The sequence below is a fragment of the Anomaloglossus baeobatrachus genome, chromosome 1 (assembly GCF_048569485.1).
Source record: "Anomaloglossus baeobatrachus isolate aAnoBae1 chromosome 1, aAnoBae1.hap1, whole genome shotgun sequence".
Lineage (NCBI taxonomy): Eukaryota > Metazoa > Chordata > Amphibia > Anura > Aromobatidae > Anomaloglossus > Anomaloglossus baeobatrachus.
Window position 1 is genome coordinate 708581650 of NC_134353.1, and position 26252 is coordinate 708607901.

General features: G+C 42.9%; 1 protein-coding gene across 1 annotated transcript in view; it reads left to right on the plus strand.

Moving 5' to 3' along the window:
• The window catches only part of LOC142298741 (somatomedin-B and thrombospondin type-1 domain-containing protein-like), a 114480-nt gene extending 88667 nt beyond the window's left edge, over positions 1–25813 (plus strand). Inside the window, exons 2-5 of the mRNA XM_075341787.1 lie at positions 7820–8002; positions 8085–8175; positions 20239–20397; positions 24710–25813. Of these exons, the coding sequence (XP_075197902.1) occupies positions 7820–8002; positions 8085–8175; positions 20239–20397; positions 24710–24815 (539 nt within the window). The 3' untranslated portion in view covers positions 24816–25813. The remainder of the gene's footprint in view (positions 1–7819; positions 8003–8084; positions 8176–20238; positions 20398–24709) is intronic.
• The last annotated feature ends 439 nt before the right edge of the window (positions 25814–26252 follow it).

Sequence of the window (26252 nt, forward strand, 5' to 3'; positions counted from 1 at the left end):
CAAGCCCCTTCTTTTCCCGCTCCGCGCAAATAATGCTAACGGTCCTTTTCAAAAGATACAGTTCTGTAAGGCGCACAGTACCCGATTTAGCCTGGGCACGTTATCCTGTTTGTGACGTCAAATGTAGCACCCTAGGGGGTCGGGGGAAAATACTCGTCACCGGGCCAGTGAGGGTCAGGGGATGTCATGGGTGGCCCTGCCCGGTTTGGTGACCTCGAGGTGTACACGGAGGTAGGGGGTGGAGATGGATAATGGTGGAGGTTGTATTCGTTACGCTACCTGCGGTTTGCGGCCAGGGAATTAGCCGCCGCTGCTGTCGCTGTCCTCTGGGGCAGATGATATTAGAAGCCGAGGTGTTTCTGCTCTCCACAGGTGGAGCGGGCCCCGGAGAGGATAATGAGGGGAGTAGTAATGGTAGGCGCCGAAGTGTGGGGAGCCGGCAAGGAAAAGCGGACACAGTCTCTGCAAATTCCATGTGTTTTACTCTCAGTTCTTTTTTTTTTTTTTTAACTATATTTTTATTCAAATTTTTCAATAACATAACACTGGCATAAGCGAATTCAGCATTGTAAATTCAACATTACATTGTCATATTTGATCATCCCAAATTCCATACCAATTTTTAAAATCAATAACCGTAACATGGCAAGATAAAGCAAAGGAAAGCAGCGACCCCTTAACCCATCATTCTTATCATTCCCCCCATTGAACCCTTGTGAACATGGTAATGACATATAATAAAGAAGTCCCACTCAAATCGGTTATTTCCCCCTCTCCTTTTAGTCAGCTTTCGGCCTTTCCTCCCCCACCTCCAAGCCATCCAATGTATCCTTCAATTTTTCAGTATGATACCAGACTGTGTCTTTGAAAGGTGACATAATCCTGACTATCTCCTCCCGAGTACAATAGGCCAGTATGAATTTCTTCCATTTGTTAAAGTGCTGTCGTATTCTATCCGCCCTCCTTTCTGCATCCAATCCTTCTATTTCAAGAAGATGCATGAGCTGACCCAAGATCTCTTCAATCGCGGGGACCCTAGACTCCAACCAATTTTTTAGTATCGCTCTCTTGGCTGCCAGAAGTATCACATGTATAAGTCTGGGTGGGTTAGTCATCTTCCCTTTGGTATCGTTCCTCTCCTCCCAATGGTGAAAAATAGCGAACCCAGGTGAGAGCCGAACTTCAAGACCCCACACCTTTTGTATACAACTTTTGATCTGTGACCATAATGGACTCAAATGGGGGCAGGACCACAACCCGTGAAGGAGATCAGTTCCACTACTCTTACACTTAGGGCAATACGTAATCCTGTCTGGCTTTGTTGCTGATGGAGGGAGATTAAAACCATAAATTGCCTTGTGCATAATTCTAAATTGGGTTTCTCGCCAATTCTCATTTAAAATTGATTTACGAAGAGCATTCCACCCTCCCCTAATTTTTACCCCTATAGACGGGTCCTCAAATTGTTTCTCCCAAGATTTAAATAAACCTTCCGGGTGCTGTCCTATTAATAGATCACGCATGGCTCCATAAAGAAAAGAGATAGATGATGAAGTTATTGAGTTCTTTACCAGACAATCAAAAGAGTTAAATACTACCTCCTGGGTCACATCATGCAACTGAGTCATAATACTATATCTCACTTGGTCATATTGGATTACTTGGTTAGGCCCCAGGCCATACTGCGCTATAATTTCATCCCTACTCAACCATCTAGGTTCTGAGGTGTGCAAGAGATGAGCAACAGTCCTTATACCCCTCACCTTCCACTCTTCAAACAGCTTATTGCTTGTCCCCTGCACAAACTCTGGATTCCCCCATATAGGCAAGTATTTGGATATTTTATGGGGAAGTTTGTAGTTTTTCCTCAACGCCTTCCACGCTGCAATCGTGTCTTTAAATAAGGAAGAGTGCTTGATTTTCACTGGGAGATTAGCCTGCCTAGTATGAAGCAATGCCACCAGATCCCAAGGTTGTGCATAGTCTCTCTCAAGCTCCAACGCTGAATAATGCCTAGAGCCTTTAATCCAATCCAGTATATATCTAGTCAAACAGGCTATATTGTAACCCCGAATGTTCGGCAAACTCAGACCTCCATGAACCTTAGATGCCATCAACTTCTTAAGCCCTATACGAGGGCGTTTCCCCCTCCAAATGAAGTGTGAAAAAGCTCTATTTAGCTGGACAATATCTTTATGCTTGAGAAGCAGGGGAAGTGTTTGAAGATGATACATTAATTTTGATATCGACATCATCTTAATTAGGTGGACTCTACCAATTATGTTCAATGGAAGGTCGTGCCATCTTTTAAGATCTTGCTCTATTTGGCTCAGAAGGGGTGGATAGTTTAGACTATAAAGGGTTGCCGGAACCTTACCTATTTTAACTCCCAGGTATGTGATATATGACTTAGCCACTGTAATTCCTTCAAAAGGGTTCTGCTCCCGTGTTTGAACATTTGTCCCTCCCAGGTATAGGAGCTCGCACTTTGACGCATTAATCTTGAAGCCTGAATACGCTCCAAACTCTCGCAAAATTTGTAAAATCTCGGGGACCTGCTGAGCTGGATTCGAAAGGAAAAGCAAAATGTCATCTGCAAAAAAAGCTGACTGAATTTGTCTATTATTTACAGAAATACCCTGGAAGGTGCTATGTGTAGATAACAATCGTACCAATGGTTCCAGAGCCAGATTAAAAAGTAATGGGGAAAGGGGGCAACCCTGTCTGGTTCCTTTCAGTAACGGAAAAGGGGCTGACAGATATCCTGGAATGTAAACTTGAGCCTTCGGATTTGTGTAAATTTCTCTAATGTAGGTATAAAATGACCCCGAAAAACGCATTTCATCTAGAACTCTATAAAGCCATGACCACTCAATATTGTCAAAGGCTTTCTCGGCATCTATTGTAAGCAAAGCGGGAGATTCTCCTTTCAGAGGCCGAAGGTTAACCCTATCCAGGACAAGAAGAACTTTTCTAATATTTAGTGTCCCTGATCTTTTCTGAATGAAACCGGCCTGTGCTGGGGAAATCAGTTGGGGAAGAATTATAGCTAGACGATTCGCCATAATCTTTGACATTATCTTCATATCTAGGTTGATAAGTGATATGGGCCTATACGAACCCGGATCCTTCGGGTCCTTCCCCTGTTTAGGGATCAATTTTATATATGCCCGGTTATTATTTTGGAAAGACGCATTACCGTCTAGTATGCTATTATACAGTTCTAGTAATGTAGGTAAGATCTCTTCCTTTACTGTTTTATAGAATTCTCCCGTAAATCCGTCAGGGCCAGGGGCTTTATAATTATGCATGGAGTTGATTGTCCCCAATACTTCTTCCCCCGTAATTTTAGCATTCAGAAAAGTGCGATGCTCTTCTGTGAGTCGAGGTAGTGTCACTTTAGATAAAAGATTATTATCAGGAAATTTGTCTCCCTTTTCCGACGAATAAAGGTTTCTATAATACGTGCCTAAAGTCTCAATTATTGTCTTAGGGTTTTTGTGTATCTCCCCCTTTTGATTTTTTATTTGCATGGGTCCCTGAGTTATAGTCCTATTTTTCGCTAAGTTGGCCAGTATTTTCCCTGCTTTATTTCCAAAGCGATGTAATGTAGCTTCTTGCATTGACCTAGCCATTTGTTCCCGTTTTTCCGCCCACTCATTAAAAGCTCTTTGGGCTATTACCCATCTATCTCTATGGTCCCTATCAGGATGCTTTTGAAAAGAAGTATATGCTTCCCTCAATTTATGGGAGGTTTCAGTAAATTTAAGATGAGCCTTTTTCTTCAAATAGGAAACATGTGCTATCGTTCTGCCCCGTAATACTGCCTTCGCCGTATCCCATAATAACATAGGTGTGTCTTTATGTTGATCATTATGTACCATAAATTCCGTCCACCATCCCTTTAATTTCAAGGAAAAATCTTCGTTATCTTTAAGGAAGGAAGGATATCGCCACAGATAGTCCGTTCCTCTGGGATAGATGTTTGCTAGGTCTAGCACCACCGGGGCATGGTCAGAAATCACCAAATCCTGGATAGTAGCTGAGTGGAGCGCACGTACCAGGTTCCCTGAAATAAGGAAGTAGTCAATGCGAGACCAGGAGCTATTAGCATGTGAATAGTGTGTAAATTCCCTATCCTGAGGGTGCAGTAGTCTCCACGCATCCCATAAGGCCGTGGCATTTAACAGAGGACGCATAACTTTATCATGGCCACGCGGTACATTTGGGGGGCCTTTAGCATTTTTCCTGTCCTCTAGCACAGATACCACCGAGTTGAAATCCCCCCCAATTATTAGATTAAAATGGGCATGTTCTAAAATTTTGGCCTCAAGTCGTTGAAAGAATGATTTGTTGTTTTCGTTCGGGGCATAAATATTAAAGATTTTATAAATTCCTCCAGGTATCTCCACTGAGACCATCTGAACCCTACCTTCCGTGTCCGCATATGTTTCCAGGACTTGATGTTGTAATCTCCTACTTACTAATGTAATAACCCCTGCTTTCCTTTTAACTGAAGATGACCCATAGACTCCTCCAACCCACAATTTCCCCATCCTCTGCATGTCTGAACCTTCCAGATGAGTTTCCTGAAGGAGCGCAATGTCCGGTTTGAGGCGATTAAGGTGGCGTAATATCTTAATTCTTTTTTGGGGGGAACGTAACCCCTTAACATTCCAGGTGACTATTCTCATAAAGTGCATGTAATAAATGGAAATCCTGCCTTTCGTTTACCATGTTTTTGCTGCCCTCCTTTGCCAAAAAAAAATTCAACCAATTAGACAATTGAACATAGTGCTCACTTGCAATAACGAGAGTAGTAGTAATAATAATAACTCTGTGTAAAATCTCTGCTACTTCACTTGAATCCAAAATCCCCAAACATTTCAAACATCTCCCTCCCCTCCCCCCCCCAACTATACCATAATACTCAGACTTCACTTTTTTCTGATCATCTTCCAAGCTCAGTCAACCTTATACTTGTATAGCATTTCACCAATATAAAGGAGTGTCCCACCTACAAAGAAAGAGAGAAGGAAGAAAAAAAAAAAAAAAAAAAAAAAAAAAAAGGTTCTCTTTCCTTTCCTCCGCCTCAGATTTCTTGAACTTTTTCCACTGCGGCTTCTCCAGCCTAAATCAAAAACAGGTGTCCCACCTTGAACTTCATACATCCGACATTTGTCTATTTGTCTCAGGTTCCCTTAAGTTCCTTGTTTTGTTGTCTCCGGTCCTTCGGGGAAGCTGTAGCGAGCTTCACAGAGCTCCCTTTGGTCACTCTCTGGTTCGGTGAGTCGTTGCGCCCTTGTCCTGGAGAATTCCTGAGGTCACGAGGACTGTTGATCCGCTCAATAAAGGCCTCTGCCTCCTTTGGACTTGAGAAAGAATTGTAGGATCCATCCTGATGTCTGATAATCAACGTTGCCGGGTACTTTAACTGGAAGCGTATATTTCTCTTAAATAAGGCAGAGCATATGTATGAGAATGCCCTCCGCTGCCGTGTGACCTCCGCAGAAAAATCCTCGAAGAGCAAGATGCGCGAGCCTTTCACCTCCAAGGGATGTTTCAATTTCTTGTATGCCTGTAATATTTCCTGTTTATCGGAGAAGTCCAAGTATTTCATTATGACTTGTCTTGGGCGTCTGTTATTTTCACTCTCATCACCTCTCCTTGGCGGACCAATGCGGTGCACCCTTTCCACTTTTCTCCTTCCTGCTACTCCCAGGGTTGTAGGAATAGTGGATTCACACAATGTACGTAGCTCACCAACCGGGTATGTTTCAGGCAGGCCGACAATGCGCAAATTGCTTCTTCTGGAGCGGTTCTCCAGATCGTCCACACGGTCCCTCAGGATCAGATTCTCCTTGGCCAGACGCATGACTGTAGTGTGGTCAGAGCTGAAGTCCTCCTCTAACGTCGACATTTTGGTTTCCATAGCCGCAACCTGTTCCACCGTCTCATCAAGTTGGTTCTGTATGGCACTGAGAGCTTTTGCTATTGATGCTTTAATTGTAGCGGAGATGTCAGGTAGCAAACGATTGGCGACTTCATCAGCCAGACGCTTATAATCCATACCCTCCACTGTTTTGAAAACATTCGGGGTCCCCGTGGAATCCTCCATCTCCATCTGATGAGTATTCTCAGGTGACCGAGGGACACTTAATTCTGTATGGGCAGTCACAATCTTTTTTTCACACTGTACGCTGGATGTATGAGGATTTTGTGTGTTGGAGCTGCTGCGCAGCAGGTATCTTTCCATCCAATAGTGAATGAAGGGACGTAAGTTTTGACACTGATTTAGTGTGGGTTGTCAGACAAATCTTGATTCTGCTCCCCCTTTTGTTTATTCTCACTTTCACCCCTTTCTCCCCCCTGCCAGAGTTATATGAATTCTCACTGTCCTGAAACTTTGCAGGGATGTATGTTTAAACTTCCCTCCTTCAGCTTCTTTCACTTTCTCCAGAGCTTTGCACTGAGTCTGTATGCCTAGAGATTCAGCTCCTGCTTATGCACAGGTCTGGACAAGATGGGGGAAGGGCCCAGGGATTCCCAGCTTTTTAACTCTTAGCTCTTTGCAGAACTTGTCAGTAGCGTGTTTTTTGCTGCTGATATCTTATCAGGACTCCAGGAGATTTATTATTCTGCTGCCGGTTAACTGTTTAGTGCTGGGGGAGTGAGTGCAAGGTAAGCTGTGTCCTGCTCTCTGTGTACAGATCTGATGTTAGTGCAGGGCAGGCTCCGGCGCCATCTTTATCACGCTGCCAGATCTTGAGAGGGAGGGGGAGAGCGAAGTTCACCGCGCTGTTTCAAGTGATTATCTCCACGGCTCCCCATGAACATCCCTGCATTCAGCAACTTCACTCACCGGTGGTATGGAGCGGGGGAGGCTGGTGGGTTGTCCGGTATATATGTCAGAGCTGCAGGGAATGACAGAGCTCAGGCGTCCTGTGTCCTACATGATCAGCGCAGGAGCCGGAAGTCACTCTCAGTTCTTTAAGTAACCCGGTTGCCACTTCTGTAGCACTGGCCACTGCTGGGATGGGCCCCAGCCAATCCCGAGCAATTCGAAGTCACCGCCGGTGTTCCCACTGCGAGTCCTTTCTGGTTGGGGTCCCTCCAATCCCGGTGTATGTGGAATATGGAACGGGTCGCGGGTGTTTCCTGCACTCACCGCAGACCCTGGAATCCTGTGTAGCTGTAGAGAACTCGGGCTGAGCTGGATGCTCCAAGCCACAGGTCCTATGGCACTCCCAGAAGTGTGAGTAGAAGATTGGACCGAGGTCCTAGGTGCGTCTCACCCCAAGCTGTGCCCGGGGCTAACTGACTATGTGTGAAGATGCTCCTTCCCTTTTCCCCCAAGTGGTGCCCGCCCCCCAGGTGACTGTCCTAGTGACCAGGAAAGTCCCATGCTTCGTGATGTCCCACCCCCCTGCCTATCCTAGGCCATCCCTCCCAGTTGGAAGGCACCTGACTGTGTGTGGTTGTGAATGTGAGAATCACCAGCGACTAACCTCTCCTTACCCGGGATGAATACTGCACCTTAAAGGAGATGCAGTACCCTATAGCGACTGAAGCCTCAGGGGCGCCACACTTGCGGCTCAGAAATCCCATCCACTGTGCTTGTACTGTACATCACAGCGTTTTGGACACAGTGAAAACATGCTGCATTTAAAACGCTGCATACACTAATTGTTTGTGGGCACACACACTTTAAAATATATAAAAAATAAAAATGGCAGTAATAAATTAACTTTTTATGTTTTTATTGATCATTTAAACTTTTATATTTCTAGAATAAAAGCTGTTTTTGTTTTCCTTGCAGTCTCACACTGTGTAGTTGGTTCATGGGGGCCATGGAGTGAATGCAACTCTCTTTGTGGAGTTGGGAGTAAAGAGCGATCACGGCAAGTAAAAGTGCCTCCCGGGAGAGGAGGAAACCCCTGTCCAGATCTAAGACAGCGCCGTGGCTGCTATGGAGATGATGACACCTGTCATTCTTCAAAAGGTTACTTCAAAGTCTTGCCTATTAAATGAAATGTTTTTACCAAATTTTCCTCATCCTTTGAATTAATTTGTTTTGGTTGCAGAGGTTGCAAAAATATTGCCAAGCTCATTCAAAAGGGATTCCAGAGACCCCTGGAGAAGACCTCACACAACTATTTCTTCAAGGAGCCCAAGGTAAAGAGAATATATTAATACAGATGCTTCCAAATATGTTGGAATACCTCCTACTTTCACTGCTCGCATTTTTTAAGCTGAGTTCTTATGAGCTGTTTATTTAGGTGCATTCTAATCTATTAGGATTAAGATTTATCTCCGTAGTTTATATCGAACACACTTTACTAGGATGAAAATCACGTACAAGCATTAGTAAAATGTGAGGGGTCAGCTCATGTGTTCTAGTTTGTTACTGTGAGTCCAGCTAATGAGTTAAGCCACAGGGTAGCTGGGAGTGCCCACTCCATTAATCCTTTCAGCTTCATGCCAGGGATGACTTGTTAAAAAAGGAAATTCTAACAGACAAAAGGAAAAGTAACAACATCTGGCAGGAAGGGAGTGCCTTTTCCTAACATATCAAAAAAATAAAAGGAAGGGCAACTTTTAAATGACACATGCCCCTTTGTCTAGTGTGCGCCCAAAATCATTTATCACTAAACCAAGTCTTGGAAAATAAATGTGCACCAAAGCTAATAAGGTCTATGGAGTGTAAGTTAGAAAATTTAACTAGCTAAATCCTTTTACATTTTACAGGGAGATAAAACAAAACTTCTCATATGCATTCAATTGCTGTACACTACAGATTCTGACTGGCTACTGTAAAAAAAAAAATTGATTTGTATAGTTATTGTAAAATCACTCTCTCATTGAATGCATTGGGTGACAAAAGACCATAGGTACACGCTCTGCCACTACGAGGCCTGGAGGGTATACCACCACCGAGGGCACTAAGCAGTTTCATTTAATTCCAAAATGAAAAGCTTCCTGACTGTGAGGTTGCCAACACTCCGCTGCAGCCAGATCCCCGGGAATGATTGCACAGTGCACAGAGGATATATGGCATCTGCTGGAAAGTACACTACTGTGAAGTGCATGATTTGTGCTTCTTGGGGTGAAGACTAAAAATGGGGTACATCCATGCCTACTGAGAAGGAAAAAATTCAAAAAAGAAGACAGTAGGCGAGAGATAAGCTGTCTAATATCCTAGAAAAGGGTATAGCCCATCAGGTACAGTAAACTTCTTTTTTTTGCCTTTTACCATTTCATGCTGTCAACAATGGCACCACATGGAAGAGAAGTGTCACAAGACCTGAGAAAGAAAATAATTTCTTTGCACAATAAAGGTAAAGGCTACAAGAAGATCAGTAATACTTTGTTATTCAAAATACTGTAGGAAAAGTGATACACAAATGTACCAAGGTTGGAACTGCAACCATCTCACAGAGACATCCGGGCTGACCACCTAAACAGAAGTGTCTTTTGATGAAAAAGGGTTGAAGAAAATCGACATGCAAGTTCACTCCAGTTAGCTATAGAGAAGTAGGAAGCCAAACTATGATGAGGGTTTACTGTGGCACAATACGGCATACACTGCAAAGCAATGGCATGCATGGGTGTTGTCCCTAAAAGAGCCTTTCGTAAATTCCATGCACAATAAAGTGCTCCTAAAATTTGCCAGCATCCATGCTGAAAAATGTGAAAACCACTGGGACTCTATACTCTAAACTAGGGGTCCCCAAACTACGGCCCGCGAGCCGCATGCGGCCCCCTGAGGCCATTTATCCGGCCCCCGCCGCACTTCCAGAAGGGGCACCTCTTTCATTGGTGGTCAGTGAAAGAAGCACAGGATGCATCCACATCCTGTGCTCCTGGCACTGGCGGACATATAGCCGGTGCAACCGGTGTGGCTGCACAGGGGCCCAGTGGGGTAGGGGGCCCATTACAAACAGGGTGTGACTGGCCTGGCTAGACAGCTTGGGCTGTAGGTCCTTGGCAGGCCCCCTGTACTTCATATAAAGGAGCCCGCCACCGGTAACCGTAGTTGTTTGAACGGGCCTATGGGCCATCAAACGTCACTGCTATGCACCGAGCACTGACATCAGCATGCAGCAGTGACGTTTAATGGCCACCGGCCTATCAAAGGTCGCGCATGTTTGCGAGCAGCCTCTAATAGGCCGGCTGCCATTATACGTCACTGCTTTGTGCCTGGAACTGCTATCAGCGTGCGGTGCAGAGCAGTGACGTTTAATGACCATTACCGCTTACCACTGTGCCGTGGAGGCTCCAATCGACTCAGCGTCAGACTGCAGAGACAGTGAGTGCACACTGATGGACAGTGTTAGAGAGCAGCGTGGGGTGAGTGGACCACATGGAAAATGGGGGTCACAGTGTTAAGAAGAGAAGGAACAGTATGAAGAAGTGGGAAACAATATGGAGTGGTAAGAACAGTATGGATAAGTGGGCACATAGGGGGTACAGTGTGGATAAGTGGGAGCATTGGGGGATCAGTATGGATAAGTGGGAACATAGGGGGATTGTATGAAGAAGTGGGAGCATATGGGGAACAGTATAGATAAGTGGGAGCATTGGGGGCAGTATGGATTAGTGAGTACAGGAGGATCAGTATAGATAAGTGGGAGCATAGGGGGGCAGTGTGGATAAGTGGGAGCATAGGGGGAACAGCATGGATAAGTGGGAGCATAGGGGGAACAGCATGGATAAGTGGGAGCATAGGGGGAACAGTATAGTTAAGTGGGAGCATAGGGGGAACAGCATGGATAAGTGGGAGTATAGGGGGATCAGTTTAGATATGTGAAGTGTACATAGGGATTTGTTCATAGTTTGTTTTATAGTCCGGCCCTCCAACAGTCTGAGGGACAGTGAACTGGCCCCGTGTAAAAGTTTGGGGACCCCTCCTCTAGAGTGATGAGATCAAGATAAATGTTTTTGGACCTAATGGCTTGAAAACTGTTTAATATTGCAAAGGTGAGGAGTACAAATAAAGTTGCGCAGTGCCTACAGTGAAACATGGTGGTAGCAGTGTCCTTATGTAGAGATGAGTGAGTGCTGCTGGTATTGGGGAGCTACATTTCATTGATGATATCACAAATTCACAGACGTACTGCTCTATTGAAAGAGAAGTTGCTTTCATCACTCCTTACCCTTCAGAGACTGCAAGTGGCTCCCACTGGGCCGAGCACCGAGCATACCCGAGCACAGTGATGCTTCATCGAGTGGTTCACATACGCACAGCAGTCTGATACTGAGTTTATTAAAAGTCTGTGTTCAGTACAAACCCCGGGCTTTATAGTTTGGGTTTGTTCAGTTCTGGTGCTTACATGAGATCTGTTTGAATTACCACATAATTACATGTCATCTTTTTATGTACAGTTTAGTTTTTCATGCAAAGACTGGTTTGATGAAAATCTACGGACCAGAGTGCTACATGAATACGCTGAACATGCATGTGGACTGCCTATTATGCTGTTTAGTCCACACTGGGTTAATACATTTAGTTGAAGTTATATCCCAAAGAATCTTCCTATACAGAGAACCAATGCAACAAAGCATAAACCATGCACTATACATTTATCTTTTACAATATGCTTCTTTGATTCAATGTTTAGATGTAAATAGTTGTGCTGCCAGTTGAGAAAACCCAGGAGTCAACCAAATATTTTTCACTACTTTTTATATAAAAACCATGTACTTTATTATAACAAATGCACATACATACATAAATTATTTAAAATCGGGGAGGAAAAGAGGGATAATTGGCCCTATTCTTTTCCTACCTCAAAACAGGGGTCGGCGTCCTAATTAAAGAGACGCCCCCGTTCCACGACGACTGACCCTGAGTGTACCCTCCCTAATGGTTTTTGAGTGTAGTCCCCTTAAGAATGAAATACCCCAACAATAGTAACACCACAGTGAGGAAGAGGTGCTCAGTCATTAATGGCTAATTTGTCTGTATCACCAATATGACCTGTGGGGATTAGGGGCTTAGGGTCAGAAGCTGTCAGTAAGTCTGTGTGCTCAGTATTGGATATAGAGAATTAGATATTAATTAGTAATTAGCTATTTAAGAAATGCCCGACTAAAATTTCTAGCCGTATCAGAAACTGCCCGACGCGTTTCGCCCTTTAAACAGTTGAGGGCTCATCAGGGGCTTTGTAACTGTGTCTTGAAAACTTTCTTTTGGCAATTCTGAAACAACACAGAGTAAATACCATCATTAGACTCCAGGAGTTACATCAATAATGTGAGTGTATGTTAAAACACTCATACTGAACCGTGCTGATAGACTCCTTTTTGTCACTTTGAAAAGTATATAATATATGGGAATATTGGCTTACTGGTGGTATGTCCCAAGATGTGTCAAAATGAGGACATGACCTACATAGATATAAATGATTTATTAATACCCATCATTGATTAATATCCCTATTATGCTGTAATCAAGAACTGTGGTCAATACCTCCTTGGTGGATGATTCTCTTATCCGTGGTTTAGCACCGATGTGTCCAGGGTATAGCTAAACTCTATCAAGGGGACAGAACACACCCTATTGTTCACAATATCAATAAAGATCTATTGTGCATAGGCATGCATAATAATAATAATTGCATACTTGGTCTCAGGCGCCAGATTGTTCCACTTTTCTGGTATATGTTTGTCTATTACGATTCTATGGCTCCATAATGCCTTTGACTGTTAGGTATGACTCATGTAGTTACCACAATAAACGTACCGTCAGTAAAAAAACAACCTATGAGAAAAGGAGGGGACACACGCTTGATCTAAGTGCTGACACTATAATGTACAGTACAGTACATAGGCTTAAAATAGAAGAATTAGAAGGAATACCTTGCCTGAGTTTAAGGAGATTAATGCCTCCAGGCGGGCGATCCCCGGGATATCCTGTACTGGTTTAGTGCTGTCTTCTGTATTAACAGACAGTAACCAACATACCCTTGGTCCTGCATATAAGTGACATATTTCAGGATTGCAATGCCTGATATTTTAAATAGCGGCCACAGAAATATAATAGCGGCCCTATACCTGATTAACGTCCCACAATGGGGTAACGGTGAAGGAATCCACCGCAACAGCTATCTATAATATAAAATATATAAATCTGTTTCAGTATATAAATACACATTGCCACATAATGTTCAGGGGTCCTACCTTCTCTGGTCTGTATGGGGAGTCCCAGGCCTGATGTTCAGTGATCGCTCACCTGGCTATACTGAATCCACCATTTAAAGCCATGTTTGGCGCCATAATCCGGAGAACCGGAAGTGACGTTACGCTCCTTACTTCTCCTCCTCCTCATGTTTCCAACACTGAGGCCACGTCATTTCCCGGTCATGTGACCGGGTATGGTACATCTTTATTTGTCCTCCCCACCTCACAAGATAAAGGTTCCGTGATGAATAGGGTCCCGCGTCATCGCGCATGCGCAATGCAGTATTTCTTTTAGTTCCATAGAGGAACATATCAGGGCATGCGTGATAGTTCTAATTTCTGATCACGCTTTATTATGATGTCATATCCGAACATTTTGCGGTCATTTATGTCATGAGGCCACTATTATTCAATCTCTAGAGTGGCAAAGGTTATATGCAGCCTGACATTATGGTGTATTCTATAGGGACAGTTAGTCATACGGGTCGGATAATCTAATAAGTATGTCCAATTGGAAAATGAGGGACTCATACATGATATGAGTATAGTATATTTTAATGTATGTAGTAAAAGCATATCATAGTTAGTTACTAGTAAATATAATATAATAAGGATCATCACCTTTCTCTCCCAGCGGGACACCCTCAGCAGAAGCCAAGCTGGGTTCATGCCAAACCATCGCACCACGGACCACATTTACACCCTGCAAAGCCTCATCAAGACCCACGTCCACGACAAAAAAACAGGGGAAAATATTTGCATGTTTTGTGGACTTCAAGAAGGCCTTTGACTCAGTGTGGCACCCAGGCCTGTTCCTTAAACTCCTGGAGAGTGGAATAGGTGGCAAAACCTACGACGTGATCAAGAGCTCATACTCTGAGAACCGATGCAGCGTGAATGTTAATGGTAAGAGGACGGCCTTCTTCCGGCAGTGCCGTGGAGTAAGACAGGGCTGCAGCCTGAGCCCAACTCTATTCAATATCTACATAAATGGACTGGCCTCAGCCTTGGAATCCTCCCCCGCCCCAGGTCTCAGCTTGCATGACCGAGAGGTGAAGATCCTTCTGTACGCAGATGACCTCCTGCTGCTTTCGCCATCCGAAAAAGGCCTCAAAGATAGTCTGGCTGTGCTAGAAACATTCAGCACCACATGGGCTTTGCCCATCAACCAAAAGAAGACCAAAGTCATGGTGTTTCAGAAGAGGAAGTATAACGAAACCTCTACTCCCTCCCACACACTAAATGGCACCACGCTGGAGAAGACCAGCAGCTATACCTACCTCAGTCTGGAGCTAAGCCAAACTAGGAGCCTTAAGCAAGCAGCAGAGACCCTGAAAGGGAAAGCATGCAGAACCTTCTACGCCATCAGAAGACAACTGTACCACCTCAAACCACCGGTGAGAGTCTGGCTCAAGATATTCGACAGCGTCATCACCCCTATACTGCTGTATGGCAGCGAGGTATGGGGCCCAGTGACTTATCCAGACCAAACAAAGTGGGATTCCAGTCCAACTGAAGTCTTCCATCTGGAGTTCTGCAAATATCTCCTCCAAGTCCATCGCAGCACCTCAAACATAGCCTGTCGGGCAGAGCTGGGCCGATTCCCTTTATGGCTCAGTATACACAAGCGGGCACTATCACACCAGGCACACATACAGAACAGCAACCCCAGCTCCTACCATCATAAAGCCCTGCTGAGCCGGAGCCCAGAGCAAGCCAGGAACCCCGGCAGCCAGTCCAGCCAAAGTCAGCAACACACCCTGACAAAAGCCCAAATAAAAGAGATCTCAGAGAGCTGCAAGATGCAATACATAGAGGTCTGGAAGAGTGAATTAGAGAACTCCCAGAAACTCACCATCTACCGGTCACTGCGGAGGGACTACACTCTGGCCCCATATCTGCAAAGATTACGCCACCCCAAAGACAGGCAGACACTTAGCCTGTACAGACTGAGTGCCCACAGCCTTGAGGTGGAAACAGGGCGGCACCGACAGACATACAAGCCGCGGGAGAACAGACTGTGCCAGCAATGCCAGCAGGGGGCTCTGGAGGACGAGGAGCATTTCCTACTGCACTGTGAGAAATACTCAGCAGTGAGGGGCTCCCACTTCCAGAAACTTACCGCTCATACTCCGGACTTTCCATCCATGGACGAGGAGAGGAAACTCCGCATCCTACTGGGGGAAGAGGAATCAATGGTGGAGATCGCCGCCCAATATGTCTCCACTTGTCATAAGATGAGGGGTACTAAAGACCTCCAAATGGGTCATCACTCCCTAAATTGTGGCCCCAACACCCCATCCCCACAACCATAACCCACTCCCCTTTCACACCTCCTTTTTGCTTTGGCAATGCTAACAGTTTTTTGGTCCTGCCAATAAAGCCTATTTGATTTGATTTGATAATACTGTAACTACGTGTCCATAAGAGTTATTATGGTTATACACTAACCCCAGAAGGGGTAAAGGGAAAGTCTACTACGGACATGGTATCCCTATACTCTATGTTGGCTGGAAGGTGGTTTTAGTCAGATAAAAGACGTAAAGCTAATCTGTTCTAAAAAACCCAGGAGTCCTAATTTTTTTGCATAATTCTCATGAAAAAGTTGCGAAACACACTTGGCATCTACGCAGTAAAGGACACAGCCAGAGATGAGATCACATTAGTAATATACTGTACATGACCATCACTATCTTGGGAGCTAAAGGACATGGCGGCATACAGTGTTTTTTTATCTCAGAAAGTGAACATCCCCTTTAATGTACAGTGCTGGCAAAAGGTATTGGCACCCCTGCAATTCTGTCAGATAATACTCAGTTTCTTCTTGAAAATGATTGCAATCACAAATTCTTTGGTATTATTAACTTCATTTATTTTGCTTGCAATGAAAAAACACAAAAGAGAATGAAACAAAAATCAAATCATTGATCATTTCACACAAAACTCCAAAAATGGGCCAGACAGAAGTATTGGCACCCTTAGCCTAATACTTTGTTGCACAACCTTTAGCCAAAATAACTGCAAACAACCGCTTCCGGTAACCATCAATGAGTTTTTTACAATGCTCTGCTGGAATTTTAGACCATTCTTCTTTGGCAAAGTGCTCCAGGTCCCTGAGATTTGATGGGTGCCTTCTCCAAACTGCCATTTTGAGATCTCTCCACGGGTGTTCTATGGGATTCAGGTCGACTCATTGCTGGCCACTTTAGTAGTCTCCAGTGCCTTCTCTCAAACCATTTTCTAGTGCTTTTTGAAGTGTGTTTTGGGTCATTGACCTTCTGGAAGACCCATGACCTCTGAGGGAGACCCAGCTTTCTCACACTGGGCCCTATATTATGCTGCAAAATTTGTTCGTAGTCTTCCGACTTCATAATGCCATGCACACGGTCAAGCAGTCCAGTGCCAGAGGCAGCAAAGCAACCCCAAAACATCAGGGAACCTCCGCCATGTTTGCCTGTAGGGACCGTGTTCTTTTCTTTGAATGCCTCTTTTTTTCCCTGTAAACTCTATGTTGATGGCTTTTCCCAAAAAGCTCTACTTTTGTCTCATCTGACCAGAGAACATTCTTCCAAAACGTTTCAGGCTTTCTCAGGTAAGTTTTGGCAAACTCCAGCTTGGCTTTTTTTATGTCTCGGGGTAAGAAGTGGGGTCTTCCTGGGTATCCTACCATACAGTCTCTTTTCATTCAGACTCCAACGGATAGTACGGGTTGACACTGTTGTACCCTCGGACTGCAGGGCAGCTTGAACTTGTTTGGATGTTAGTCGAGGTTCTTTATCCACCATCTGCACAATCTTGCGTTGAAATCTCTCGTCAATTTTTCTTTTCCTTCCACATCTAGGGAGGTTATTCACAGTGCCATGGGCTTTAAACTTCTTGATGACACTGCGCACCGTAGACACAGGAACTTTCAGGTCTTTGGAGATGGACTTGTAGCCTTGAGATTGCTCATGCTTCCTCACAATTTGGATTCTCAAGTCCTCAGACAGTTCTTTGGTCTTCTTTCTTTTCTCCATGCTCAATGTGGTACACACAAGTACACAGGACAGAGATTGTCAACTTTAATCCATGTCAACTGGCTGCAAGTGTGATTTAGTTATTACCAACACCTGTTAGGTGCCACAGGTAAGTTACAGGTGCTGTTAATTACACAAATTAGAGAAGCATCACATGCTTTTTCAAACAGTGACAATACTTTTGCCCACCCCCTTTGTCATGTTTGGTGTAGAATTATATCCAATTTGGCTTTATGACAATTTTTTTTATTTTTTTTCATTGAAGACAAATTAAATGAAGATAATAATACCAAAGAATGTGTGATTGCAATCATTTCCAAGAAGAAACTGAGTATTATCTGACAGAATTGCAGGGGTGCCAATACTTTTGGCCAGCACTGTATGTAAAAATACCTCAAAGCTCAGCATTTCATGTTCCCATAGGGCAGTTAGTTTTTATATGTTGGATGTATGTATTTTATATACATGCAGTAGATTTCTGGACCAATCTACACTACTTGTTTCCTGCAAACCAATTTATTGTATACTTCATCCTGCATTATGATTACCACCCTCTGCACAGTTCTGTACAATGTGTGAGCATGATAAAAGCAATAGGAAATGGAACCCCTTTTCTTTGTGTCTATTATACTTATCTTACAGAATCTGTACCATGTGGCTGCACCAGGTTAATCGTACAGCATGGGTAGCATTGTTCTTTCTCCAAACAGCTTTATTTTCAGCTGATACAAGCCTTGATGTTTATCTATACCTCCGCTGCAGGCATAACACTTTCCACGTTGTGCTGCCAAAATCTCCTGCTGCACCGTCCAGAGAGAAGAAATATGCACCATTAATATTGGGAAACATCTGCAGTTCACTGTGTTGCCCAACTATGATCGCTATGTACTCTGCAATATTATTAATGCTTATACAATTATAAGAGTCCAGAAGGATGGAGCATTTTTCAATAAAGTCAGCAGGTAGTTTTACAATGATTGGAAGGCTGCAGTCACGGGGAGACTATCTTAGTTTCCTCCCTGTACCCACACTTCTAGTAAGGCATCCATGATTTTACTGCTATAGTTAGATCCAGAAATATTTGGACAGTAGCTGAATCCTCATGATTTCAGCTCCACATGCCACTATTTTTTATTTAAAATGAAACAAAATGCAAGTCTCCTGCCCTTGTTCTCAACCTTTACAGCACAGCTCCGGTCCAATGGCGCCATCTTGTGTCCGTAATGTCTGACTGGTCTTAAGTCAGAAGTTATGTCACATGTGCTCAATGCAACTCTATGAGAGCCAGAACAACTTCCAGCGTGCTCCATGAAACCCTGGAGCTGCCGGTGTCAGAAACTTCAGAAAATAGACCAGATAAACGCTTTATAAGACAAAGCAGACGACGTACATTTAAAACACCACTCCAGCACTGAAATAATAATAAAAAATGTGCTGGCGTCGTACTTTAAAGGAGTTGAACAAAATATTTTGTGAAATGTTTAGGAATTGGAACCATTTTTCTACAAGACTCCTCATTTCAGGGGTCAAAAGTAATTGGATAAATTTACTTTACCATACATAAAATGTTCATTTTTTAATCCATATTAGAGAATCCTTTTCAAGCAATGACTGCCTGAAGTCTGGAAGCCATGGATGTCACAAAACTTTAATGCAGCTGACTTCAGTTGTTGATTGTTTGTGGGTCTTTCTACCTTACATTTTGTCTTAAGCAGTGACATTCATACTTGAAGGGGCTGAGATCTGGTGATTGATATGGCCATTTAAAAAAACTCCTGGGGTGCTATCACATTATGTTTTGGGTCATTGTCCATCTGTACGGTGAAGCACAGTGCAATCAACCTTGCTGCAGTTGGTTGAATCTGAACAGAGAGTATTTCCCTGTACACTGCACAATTCATCCGGATGCTTCTGTCTTCAGTCACATCAATAAACACTGGTGACCCAGTGCCATTGGAAGCCATACATGCCCGGCCATCACACTGCCTCCACCATGTGTTACAGATATGGTGTGCCTTGGATAATGAGCTGTTTCAAGCCTTCTTCATACTTTCTTCTTCCCATCACTCTGATACAGTTTGATATCAATTTCATCTGTCCAAATAATGCTTTTCCAGAACTGGGCTGGCTTCATTAAATGTTTTGTTGTTTTGGTTTTTTTTTTATAGCAAAGTCTAATCTGGTGTTTCTATTTTTAAGGCTGACTAAAGGGAATCTATCACCAGATTCTTCACGTATAAATCAAAACTAGCACCTTCAGCAGCACTTGTGCTGCATTCTGTAAAGTTGTATATTATCCCCTTACTCTGTATACTCCCCCAAATACCTTTTGAAAATATCCTGAGTTGTATGTAAATCTTTCAGTTCAATAGGCATGCTTGGTGTGCTTTGTGTGTCATCTACACAGCCAGATGAAATTTTGTGCCTGTGAAGAGCCATAGTCAGCTCGCGCAGCCACACTTTGCTCTGCTTTGCTGCGGGCAGAGCCTAACACATAAGTGTGCATGCGCGAAACAGCAAGGTTCCTGCGCACTCATATATATTGGGCTCTGCCCGCAGTAGGGCAGAGCAAAATGCGCCTGCGCGAGCCGGCGATGACTTCGCATGAGGCGTCATCCACGGCAACAAAATGACAATATTAGATTTGTGTTTTATTCGTATGTGCAATCCAAACTAATAAACATTTCAGTCTTGCCATCAGACCTTCACCAGTAATATCTTGTAGCGGGCCCAATAAGCACGTCACTGTTTAGCAGGTTTGGTCTTTCCCTTCTGGACAAGACTGAAATGTTAATTAGTTTGAATTGCAGATACGAATAAAACAAGAATCTAATCTCGTCATGTAAGTGACAAGTTTTTGTTTAATGTATTACAGAATAGGATCCTACTTGAGCACCTTTATGAGGAATGCTGTGTTCTTGTATCATATTACTCCATGATGAGGCTAATTTAAACCTGCTCAAAATGGAGAAGGAACCTCTACGTCTGGCCTATCTTTGTAAAATGCAATAAAACAAGATTGTTTTCTTTCTTCCCACAGTTATTGTGTCTACTTCAGACTGAAACATGTAGGACCTGGCTGTTGGTTGCAAAACTGGGGCAAACAGTTAACGCGAGAACAAGTTGTATGTGTAGAGTGTCAGGCTGAGGCCGTGAGTACTCGGGGGCATTGCCAAGGGGATGGTCTTGCTGGTGCTAGGTAAGAGATCATTGTGTACTACTGGTGAAAAAATCTATTTAAAAGAAATCTGTCAGCAGGTTTTTGATATGTAATCTGAAGACAGCAATCCTGCAGGGGTTAACACTGAGATTTCAGCGCTGTGTATTTTATCACACTGTGTGCAGTTGTTTACCAGCAATGTTTGATTTAGCTTCAGGAGATTATTATTTCAGGACTAGGTCAGCTAGTCTGGCACTCCCATTGCTTAGCACCTCACTGTCTATAGAAATGTACAGAGTCTTGTGAGGGCGGGGCAGCTTTCTGAGCTCTGCTGCACTGCTAATCTGCTAATCTAAAAGCTCTGTGTCAGATCTACTGCACCAATAAAAGAAGTGATACATTATTGCATTCAAGGTCTCTTTGCTGACATCATGCTGCTCTCAGATGAGGTAGCAAAAAGCTGCTGACAGATTCCCTTTGATTTAAAAGCAATAACAAATTAAGCACTAGATGATAAGAGATCATTGTGTACTAGAGGTGCAAAAATCTATGTAATTTAACCTTTGCCAGTTTCTTCTAACCTTCTACAGCTAAAAATCTTCAGGATCTTGGTTAAATCACTGAAAGTGTCATCCTTAAAGCACCACTGCAGTGTTGTTTTGTTTTTTTTTATTGCATTACTGGAGTAGTGCTTTAAATGTACGTCCCCTGCCCCCTGTATTATACTCCCCTTCATCACTCCCATCGGTCTCCTGTGATTTGTGACCTGTGGGCAGCTCCAGTGTTTGCTGGAGCACACAACTCAATGCAACTCTACGAGAGCCTCATTCATGCTCTCATAGAGTTGCATTGAGACCCTGTGACTTCCAGCTAGTCAGACGTTATGGGCACAAGATGGCGCCAAGGGATCGGAGCGGTGTTGGTAAAATGTGAAGCGGCTGGAAGGTAAGAATATGACTGGGAGCGAGGGATTTAGATTTAAAATTGCACTAAAACACACACACGCACACGCACACACACACACACACACACACACACACACACACACACACACACACAAAAACAACCCACTGGAGTGCTGCTTTAAATTTTCAAATCAGTGGTGCAGCCCTGTCTTTCTGTCAATCAATGATGAGCCAACCTCACAGTCTCTACCAAGTTGATCTTCCTTTGTATATTCACGTCACAGGATCATATTGGACAGGCTTTTTAACCTTTTGACAAACACAAAAAAAGGGAGTAATGATAATACAAAAAAATCTTATTAAACCACCATACTCATATATCTTATGTAAGAACAGACCTAGCACATTGGTAGACTGCAAAAATGAAAAAACACTTTACAGTCTCGGTCACCTCTATGCAATTTTTGCATCAAACCATAATGTTTAGTTAAAAATAAAAAAATAACTAAAAATTCATGTTTGTTGACTTGCAGGACCGAGATACTAAACTGGTCCTACAAATTATCTTTCCATATCAGCTTGTGCAGAAACAGTGGGAAACCAGCAAACATCAAAAGTAATTCAAACATATTTGTCAACCTCTTAAAGTACCACTCCAGCAATTTTTGTTTTAAATTTCAGCACTGAAGTGGTGCTTTAAATGCAAGTTCCCTGCCCCCGGTTTCCAGCATTGCTCCCCTGACTTCCGGTGATTTGTGACCTGCTAGCAGCTCTGGTGTTTGATGGTGCGCGGTAGAGGTCACAGATCAATGCAACTCTATGTGAGCCTCATTCTCACTCTCATACAGCTTGTGATGTAACTTCTGAATTACAGTCAGTTAGATGTTATGGGCACGGGGATCGAAGCAGCGCCAAAAAAAGATGAAGGCAGCAGCAAGTGTAGTACTGGGGGCTGGGAACTTAGATTTAATGCACCACTCCAGTAATGAGGAGAAACAAACGTTGGAGTGGTACTTTAATAGCTAATCTTCATCAAAGCTCCAAATGGCATTTCACCAGGTCATTAGGGCTGTGTGCTGAAATGTTCCAGGATGTTTTATTTGGATTCTGTATTCTGTGTATTTCCGGTGACATAGCCAGATGTAGTGGTGTTCATTGGAGGACACAAAGTCTTGACTGAAACCATTTTACCATACAATATACTGAAAAACAGGGAAAAAAAATTCTAAATAAGATGAAAAGGTGAAAAAAATTGAATTCTGTCATTGTTTTGAGGGTTTCGTATTTACAACCTTCATTGTAAGGTAAAAAGTATCTGGAAACATGAGTCTCCAGTTCAGTACAATTACAGTGATATAAAACCTACATGGATTTAAATGATAGAAAAAGGCGACAGAAAGAAAAAAAAAACAAAAACATTTTTTGACAACTGTACTGTTATTTTTCTGTTGATTAAGCTGTGAGGGCATCTTTCTTACATAGTTTCTTGAAACTTATTTGTGCTAATGACAACAATTTGATTGCCTTTTACTGTATTTTTTTTAGACAGATGTGTAGGAATTTTTTTTTTCCTCTTTATGGTCCTTACCCTATAGGTTGCTTAAATTTTATGCTCATAGGTTGAACTTTTATAGACAAGGTGATAACGAATGTTTTTCTTTTTTTATTATATTAACTGGGGGGAAAAAGAGTGTGATTTGAGTTGATCTAGATAGAGAGAGAGAGATTTATTTTATTTTTTTTTTTGTTCTTAAATTTACCTTATATTTTAGCCTACTACTTTGGGGACTTGAACCTGGGAGCAAATGTTCTAAACTACACAAAAAAGGAAGAACCTGGGGCACTGCTCCTAAATACTGCTGCACTGATACCATACAAATGGTGTCTAGTTTGCTCCAGTAACCAGGCAAGCTTCCATGCCGCTCCGAGGTGCTCATTCAAAGAAAAGATATATCCAAGTAAATATATATAAGAAGAGATGAAGGCACTCACCGGTTCTTGCTGTGCAGGAATTTCTTTATTTACAAGTGGAGGTTACATACTTGGGCTAGCGGGGAGGGGAGAACCACCGGACACGTCAGACGACGGCCGTTTCGCATTTTCTCTCAGTGCTCCACTTGTAAATAAAGAAATTCCTGCACAGCAAGAACCGGTGAATGCCTTCATCTCTTTTAATATTTAAATGTTCTAAACTATATTACTGCAGTATGTAGTAAAAATGGAGGTCTCCTGAGAAGCGCAGCCTATGACTGACTTTTTACAAAAGTACCAAGATGCAGCTAATATTAACCAATTGTTACCACTCGATTGTCCCATTTAAAAGCAATTGTCAGAAAATTACAGCAGCGTCTAAATTGTTATCAGCAGCAATCAGAGCTTAGGTATGGCCATTGCTGAGACAGATATAGGCTATGTAAGGCCCTGTGTGCACTAGAAAAAAATAATTTTCTTAAAATTCCGGAGGCTCAGTAAGATTTCTGCACCTGCGGGAAAATACCGCACCCAAATCCGCATCCAAATCCGCATGCGGTTTGCTGGAGATTTGGATGCGGATTTGGTGCGGAAATGCCGCAGCCAGCGTCGGACTGGCTACTGGAGGAATCTCCAGTAATACCAGGCCTGGCCGCGGTTACCTGCACTGAACTCCGGAGCTCCCACCTGAGCTACGGAGTGCCGCCTAGACTAAACTGCGAGCACCAAGTGATTGATTCCCCGGCGATTGCAGTTTAGTTCAGGCTGGGCTGATCTCTGGAGCTCAGGTGACAGCTCCGGAGTGCAGCCCAGCCTGAACTAAACTGCAATCGCTGGGGAATCAATCACTCGGCGCTCGCAGTTTAGTCTACGCTGCACGCCGGAGTTCAGTGCAGGTAACCGCGGCCAGGACTGGTATTACTGGAGATTCATCCAGTAGCCAGTCCTGCAGCTACATGCGGAAAAGAATTGACATGCAATTGTTTTTGCTGCGGGAATCCCGCAGCAAAACATGCAGCTGTCAAAATCCGCCTAGTGCGCACAGTTTTTTTTTCCCCATAGGATTTGCTGGTGAATCACTGCAGAGATGTTATGAACATTTTCTGCAGCGAAACATGCAGCAAATCCGCGGGTAATCCGCAGGAAATTCCGTCTAGTGCGCACAAGGCCTAACAGTGGTATCTTCACATCCAGACATATATTTACGTTCTTTTGCACAAAAGGTTTAAGGATCACGTATGCATTAAATGTCACAAAAATGCTATGTTCCTACTGCAATTTATAATTTCCTATTAAACGGCCAGCTAGTATGTGGTTCGTTTTTTCCTCAAAAAATGCAGAGAAATACAGCATAACTTGTGTAGTTTCCAGCAACGTTATTTGTGTACACACTCTACAGGAATTAATCTTATCCTTTGTTTATGTACCTAATAATAATGAACACGCATTACTAAACTATCTTGTAACCTTTCTAGGACATTCTGGACTGCCGCTTCGCTTCCAGGCTGCCAGGGCTCCTGGGTTCGAGAAGACCTAAGAGAAGACTGCACATGCCTGTTGCTCTCCTACATTTTTGTGTGATAATGAGAGCATTGCCATCATTGGATGCAGGATAGCAGTTACATACATTGCTATCCCACAAAGTCAAATAGTTTACCTCTCTGATACCTACCTCTTCTACCTGCCTCTTGGGAGGACTTTGCTTTTTTTTTTTTTAAAAGAAAAGATGCTACTAATGTATAATTGTTTGAGTACTTGTTACGTGCCTGAGATGGCCATCATCGCTTCTAATTTCTGCAAATTTGAGCTTTCAAATTGTAATAACTGGCCAATGTAAAAAAAAAAGTTGCATTGTTAATTGAAAAGAACCCACCCCAAAAAACTCATATCAGTGGACATATATTTCAGTGTCCGTTCTAGGTGCTACTACAAAAGGAAACATAAAATGTAACAATCCTGAAGCAAGCATATCCACATATATATGTAATTATATCAATACAGTATGTGTCCTATCATTTAAAACTTTTATTACATTGCATTCATATATTTACTTATCGTAGTTTAGATTACCACTGAGCATAACCATGCACTTGTCTGCTTTTGAGCTCCAAGAGTAAAATAATCACAAAGTTTTACAAAAGTAAATATTTACCACCATATAATTAGGGCGTCACAAGAATGGGGCTGTTTTGTCAAACTCAGAACATTGCTAGAAAGTGAGGCGCAATGTTTTAGAAAGAAACCAAATAAGATTGAGCACTCTGTTCTAGGTACTTGTGGCAATTCCAGTGTTTAAACAGAACCTGTCAGGTCCCCCAAGCTTATTAAACCATACCTATAAAGATTTAGAGCCATAATTCAGCAATAAAATTATACCATTTATACATCACACAGTTAAATATGCATGCAAAAATAACTTATTTTTATCACTCACATGCAAAGTCTCCTAAACTAGTTGGACCAGGATTTCAGTCTAGTTCAGTTCTGTAATCTCTAATCCTGTCTGTAGGAGGTGATTGACATTCTTCACTCTGCAATCACCTAAAATGCTTTGGACAATTTTGAGCATTCATCCAACTTCATACCTACAGTGCCTTGCGAAAGTATTCGGCCCTCTTGAATTTGTCAACTTTTACCCACATTTCAGGCTTCAAACATAAAGATAAAATATTTTAAATTAATGGTGAAGAATCAACAACAAGTGAGACACAATTGTGAAGTTGAAGGAAATTTTTTTTGCTTATTTTAAACCTTTTTTAAAAATAAACTGAAAAATGGGGTGTGCAATATTATTCGGCCCCTTTACTTTCAGTGCAGTAAACTCACTCCAGAAGTTCATTGAGGATCTTTGAATGATCCAATGTTGTCCTAAATGACTGATGATGATAAATATAAGCCACCTGTGTGTAATCAAGTCTCCGTATAAATGCACCTGCTCTGTGATAGTCTCAGTGTTCTGTTTAAAGCACAAAAGCACAGAGACCATCATGAAGACCAAGGAACACAACAGGTAGGTTT